The sequence below is a fragment of the Pyxicephalus adspersus genome, chromosome 7 (assembly GCF_032062135.1).
Source record: "Pyxicephalus adspersus chromosome 7, UCB_Pads_2.0, whole genome shotgun sequence".
NCBI lineage: Eukaryota > Metazoa > Chordata > Amphibia > Anura > Pyxicephalidae > Pyxicephalus > Pyxicephalus adspersus.
The window spans coordinates 38,366,610-38,373,196 of record NC_092864.1 but is presented as its reverse complement, the minus strand read 5'-3'; the positions used below and the strand labels follow the sequence as shown (position 1 = coordinate 38,373,196).

Here is a 6,587-nt window from a genome sequence, read left to right as displayed (position 1 = left end):
TCCTGCTTTTCAGCTTACACGAGTCCTGCTGTGAAGCAACGCGAGCCTGCCCAGGAGGATTCGTGTAAGCTGAAAAGCAGGAAGACAGAAGGAGGCACAGGAGGACTCGCAGGGACGTCAGACCAGAGAGGGAACTCGCGGGGACACCGGACGCTGCAGGTAAGTACTGGTACCCGGCGTACAAGACGACCCCTGACTTTGTCATAGATTTTTCGGGGTTAAAAAGTCGTCTTGTACGCCGGAAAATACGGTATGTATAATTATTAACAGATCTTCTAAGTTATTCTCTTGTTATGTGACAGCCCCACTTCCCCCCCCCCCCTTATCCCAGACTCTTTCCGGTTTCAGTACACCAGCATATGGCAAATAGTTGTGTTCTACTAAGTTCCTTATCACACAGCTGAAAAAATATTTATTCAGAAGTAACTGGGTCTAATACAGCAGTTTATTTCAAAATATCAAGACACATACCTGACCGTGTGTGTCTCCGGCAGATTTACCAGCTTCAAACTTGAGAGCGAGACCAAAATCAGCTATGCAGGCTGTCAGGTTGTTTTTCAAGAGGATATTTTTGCTCTTTATATCCCTATAAAAAGAAGGAGATATGTGAATTAGCTGAGCATGCTCAACAGGTTTCCCAAATCAATAACTTACCCATGAATGGAAAAACCATCCAACCAAATGGGAAAAGATAGTTACCTGTGGGCTATCGCTGGCTTGTGGCCATCTTTCAGGTTGGGGATATCTTCGTGAAGGTATGCCAGGCCCCTGGCCATCGATTCTGCAATGTGATAAAGCTCATTCCAAGTAACTATGTTTGCTTTAAGAAAATCCGTAAGCGAACCCTGTGGAAAAGGAAGTCACAAAATAAATACAACTCAGAAATAACTGCAACAGAATACAGGGCTACACTGAGAAATAAAAATAGTTTTAATTTATTGGAGAGATTTAATCCTTTATAAAAGTTGTCCTAAGAACAGGGGATCCCTATATCACAGCATCACAATGGAATAAAAACAAGATAAATTACATGAATGCAAAAGGCACTCAAGAATATACCGTTTACTTTTTAATGTCCAAAAAAAAAAAAAATCTAACCTTTTCATGAAAAGCAGTTATGAGCCAAAGATCCGTGTCCAGGTTGGTGCCACGTTTTTCTGCTCCAATGAACTGCAAGATATTCTCATGCTTCATGCCTGGAAGGCTATAAATCTCATATTCGTTTTGCCACGATAATTTGTCCTGCAGGACAGAAACAAAAACTATTACAAACATAATCACAGGGCTCCTGGTGGAACAACATCTATAACTTACAGTGAATCTTGCACTAAAATTTAATGTCCACCTATCTGGCTGCCTTTCCTTCTTATGTTGTCAAAACAATGCTTAAAAAGCAAATCACATAAAGGTTTACCAAACCCCCCTTGGCAGCCTGGCTTAAGCGAACTGAATATATAACCAAGCTAACCGGCTTCTAGTGGCTTTTCAAACAGGCTTCCCAGCTGCTTTTCTGACATGGCAGCTGTTCCTCGGAGGACCTCTTCACTTTGTCTCGGCTATCATCACAATTCCAAAGTCATAGGTTTCTATACCTAAACCTGGGGGGTGCGGCGGTTAAAGGAGAGAATATAAAGGAATACCTGTGCTAAACTAGAAAGCCTACCTAAAAATAGAACACATAGACTGGAAACAATGAGGTTTAAAATAAAGTTAGATATGCTGGATGTCAAACCTACAATGATAAACAGAATATCTGGAGCTGAATAGCTAAGGAATATGAAATCAGCAAGTGATGACACGCTCAGGATATACAATATGTGATGTCACCTATCATGTTTGCTCCTTGTCACGCCAGGAATTAAACAGTCACTCAGTCTAGATAAAGTCAGCAAATAGAAGATTCCTTGAAGAAACATTTACAAAAAAAACACACTTTTCTCTGCACTCTGAACGCAGGTAACAAGCATGAGCAATCAGGATAAAATATCTGGAGGATCACGTTTAAACACGCCGGCACATACCTGTACGGGGAATATCTTGACAGCTACGAGTTCATTTAACAATTGTGCCTTCCACACGCAACCAAACCTCCCTCGAGCTTTAACTTCCAGTAACTGCAGAGGCTTCAGCCCCAGCAATGGAGAAGGTGGAGGAGGTCCTGGATCCTAAAAAAAAGATAAAAAGGTTACAGCATATTATACCATAATTCAGTAAGCAATCTTCATCATACATGGAAAAACCTCAGATAAATGTTCCCTTGGAACGCCCTTGGAAACACGAAGCTCCTGTGTCACAATTTAAACCACTATTATCTATTTATTAAATGCATATATAGAAATAAGACCTACACACTATTGTATAATAATGGAAAATGTGGTTACCACTGCATTTTGTGTTACCTTCTTAAGACAAAATATACACAAAGTATAACTTTTGGGATCTCACACATCTTTATAGATGCTCTGAGGACAAGCAAGATTGAAGGAGCTTTACTGTCCCTAGAAATGGCTACTCTGGACATATTTTATATAGAACATTCTAAAACGACAAATTTAAATTGAAAGCCTTGATTTTAGTCTGCTCATATTTGAGACGATAAATTTATGTCAGCGGAAGCTGCTGCTCATCAATTCTTGGCATACTAAGCTCATTGCATACTAAAAAAGAAAAAAGGTATATCATCATGCAGGAAATAAGTTTCTGGATTATACTAATAAAAAAGCATCTGCTGGTAGATGTGGCATGCTGCTGTCTTTTTTGAACTTGTGAACTATGTACATTCAAAGGTTTATATATTCTAATCAAGCAGTAAAACAACTACGAATGCAAATGCCTCTGTAGCTATAAGCAATGTGGAGACATTTATCTTTTGAGGTTCACAACTGAAGCAATCAATTTTTTCCCTATATAACTTTCAGATGCAGTGGAATCTTAGCAGTCTTCCTGTGAAAAGTCAAAACATTGTCTTTACGGATCTTTGAGAATAAATTCACAGGACATGCAGTTAGAGATCAGGGGCAGTTTTTTTTTTAACAATTTTTACTGCTCATTAGAATATGAAAAATCTTTATTGCCCATAGTCCAAAGTTGTGTTTTAACAAGACTTTTGCAGGAAAGCCGATTCTGATTTTCCTTAACATTCTACATGTAAACTTTTATTATATATCCACAACAGAAACCATTCAATATTACTTTATTTTGATATCTAATATGTGCTTAGTATTTCCCCAATCTCATCAATCTAAATGGTTTAAATTAAAACAGTGATTGTCTAATCCGATTAAAAAGCTGAGCAAAGCAATTGGTTAGAGGTTACCATGTGACTGGCACGGTGTAGTGAGCAGGCCATGGCAAGTGTCTGGCATGTTACTGAACAAAAAGACCTCACAATTCTATCATGCACAGCACTAGGTGTTATCAATCTGTGGAAACAAGTCATCTTACCTCTATCATTATGTGAAAGGCGTGCTTGTGAAGAAAAACATAGGCAAAAGAAATTACTAGCTGAACCTCGGCAAGAATAAAACGATCGTACATTCCTAGTAATACAGCTCTAATCTTTAAAAGACCATGCAAAAATCAGACACGGAACAAAATCGGCTCAAATCCCAATCAATTGACAAAAGTTCATGAGTCATTGAAGGCAAAAACTGCGTGGCGCACCGAGTACGTTTTTGGAAGGGTGTCCTTTTACCTTTGCACACCAGAGGGCACTGTTGTAATACATGTTAATGGCGGGAGCACATTGCTTATCTCAAAGGTACCGCACATTCCAAAGCTTCATGTGTGGAATGCTTTCCTTGGTGTGTTCTACTCATACTCTGATAACAGAATTTCTTTCTTAGAAACACACAAATCATAGGAAATCCAAGAAGCTTGGCTGTACAAAATTCTGAATTATAAAAACAAGGTCACCTTTCTGCAAACTATTTCTTTTGAGTATCAGCAAATATTTTTACACCACCCCGATCTAATGACGTCATGAAAAACTTAGTACACACACGGGTGCTCAGAGGCTGTGTGGGCCGCGACCAATCCTATTGGTAGGGGTTACACACAAGACATTCCCTGGGTTCGGTCGCGAATTAGAGTGTAATGGGAGCAAAGAAAAGCCTGATGCTGTATATTATTCCTTTTTACTTGGATAATTTGGGAAAAAGTAAATTAAAACCATGTAAGCAGAAATAGTATATATGTCAGCGCCAGTTTCTAAACAAAACTGGATCAGCAGGCAGAACATTTATCAACTGAGCCACAAAAGAAGAAGTGTCTTGGTCCAAAACCCACTAAATTTAACTTCCTCCATAAAACCAATCCCTCCTTTTAGCTGAATGGCATTTGCAACTCCTTATCTTTGCCTGTGTCAGTTTCTTCATTATAGGTTTATCAACCAAACTGGATTAATTGATCTAGATGTAAATATAGAAAGAAAATCGTAAAAACCTCAAAAAAAGAAAGGCACCTTCTGTATTTCAGTACAGATGGACTTTAAAGACTTCCCTGCATTGCCTCTATCACGTTACAGAGGTCTGGAAACATAGCTGTGCCTATTCAGCATTTAGTGACTGTTATGGATTGATGACGTTGTGCCATCCACGCAGAGCAGAGGGAAGTGATACACATCACTCCATGGCTTTTATTACAATGTATTCTACAACTCCTAAATGGAGGTCAAATAGAGGGCATTTTATATAAATATGGCCATATACAGGGGACCCCACTAAACAATCAGACCCTCAGATGAGCTCCTCACAACCTGTCCCTCATGTATACCCCTTCTGTCTAAATCACAAAGCAGTTTTCAACTGATGCATGGGGAGATATGATGAGAGTACATATAGCTATGCCCCAAGTGGGTAGGTAGCCACAAGCACCTTCATACTCAAACTACATGATATTTTTCTCCTAATCAAAGGGTTGGAGAGGAGAGGGTTTGTTTTGGAAGTACACATGTGTACCATGTCTCTAATGCCATGCTAAGTGATTGTGTAACAAATTTCCATGCTGCATGGCAGCCATGTTGGGGGCATTTGTAAGTTTATAGCTTTTACGTGTCTTGTGCAAGTATCTTTTTCAAATATGTAAATGTTAATGCAAAACTGTATGACTGACGCTGGTTTGTCATGCCAAAATACCGCTCAACTTTGAAAAGAAAGAGTATAATAAATATGACATAGGTAGTAAGCCTATGTTTATCTACATAGCTAGCTTTCAGTGGGGTTAACACCAGCTGTTACACAACAAAACTTCATCAGCAAACAGAAAGAACATCAACCAAGTTAAGCACAGAAGAAATACCCAGCTGCATCAGCAGACAAAACATTGCCAATAGAGCCACAGAAAAAAATACCCAGCTGCATCAACCAACTAAGCCACAGAAAAAGGACCCATCTCATAACCTTGCTTTCCTACATGGCAGAAGGTTGTGTGAGACGGATAAACCACTAGCTCACTGCTGAAAAGCATAGGTAGGATACCAACTGTGAGTAAAGTGTCCTCTGCTGTAAATCTTATAGGTGATTTAATACACAGTGCCTGTAGCTGCAGAGGTCATTGAGGGCTTATAATTTTATTTTATTGTTAAGTGCTCATAAAGATGTAAATATGTGAAAGTCTGTAGCTGCATTTATATCAGATGAATGGGGTCCTTTAACAATAGTGTACCACACCTGTAAACAGGACAAGGTATTGAATACATTTAGGATGCTGCAAGTCTAAATGAGCCCCCCAGGCAGACCCTTTAGATTTATCAATATCTTCCCAAGTGTTGCTAAATATGAAAATGTGTCATTTAATTATAGCCATTTGACTTTTGCATGCCTAAAATGATAAAGTCTAACTGGTTGTATCAGAAGGACGTGTCCTCTAAAATGTATTCACCATTTATCAAACCAAGGTCAGTAAGAATTAAAAAAAGAAAAAAAGCCCGGCCAAACCACCCAATGTAAAGTGAAGGATTTTTGCTTTTCCAGCAGAGCTCAACAAAATGTATTGGTGTAGCTAGACCCTAATAAAAGCAATCAGTTTTCACATCTCAGATAGATTACGGCAGATAGGTCTATTCCTTTGAATCCTGAGGATCTTATTCACACTTATATAGAACACATTAAATATGAAAATAAAACATTTAAGTGAAGAGCAATTTCAATGATTAGTGCCAGATAACACAATGTGCCTAGATCTTTTAAAACTGATAATCACAGCGTGCAAAATGTTCCCAGTGCTGAAGACTGCTTTGTCATCTGTCATGACAGCAATCATTAACCCTGTGACAAGTTTACAGGTTGATTTTCAATTGAATATTACAAACTGCAGCCTTGAGTAACTTGTGTGACCCAGCCAGAACACACATTAATGGAGCTTCGTATCGTAACCCAATCAGCAGAAAACTTCCCCCCTGTTGTGGAGCAGCAGATCAAATTCATAGTTACTGTTTCCTGAAGTCTTGGGGGCAACTTATCCCAACTTGGGAGATTCAAATTCTTTTTAGCTAGTGTTCTAAGGTGAAATCTGACCTTAGAAATTCGTTTTTTTTTTTTTTTTTGCCGAGTGGCCTATAGATGGAAACCCCAAAACAGCAATCATTT

General features: G+C 38.8%; 1 protein-coding gene across 2 annotated transcripts in view; it reads right to left on the bottom strand.

The window, feature by feature from the left end:
• The window catches only part of ACVR2A (activin A receptor type 2A), a 32,071-nt gene that overhangs the window by 2,534 nt on the left and 22,950 nt on the right, over nt 1-6,587 (bottom strand). Inside the window, exons 5-9 of one of the 2 annotated variants that reach the window (XM_072418126.1) lie at nt 3,445-3,468; nt 2,022-2,165; nt 1,099-1,242; nt 700-845; nt 472-586 (exon numbers count right to left, since the gene is read on the bottom strand). In XM_072418126.1, the coding sequence (XP_072274227.1) occupies nt 472-586; nt 700-845; nt 1,099-1,242; nt 2,022-2,165; nt 3,445-3,468 (573 nt within the window). The remainder of the gene's footprint in view (nt 1-471; nt 587-699; nt 846-1,098; nt 1,243-2,021; nt 2,166-3,444; nt 3,469-6,587) is intronic. The other variant, XM_072418127.1, reaches the window with a different exon arrangement.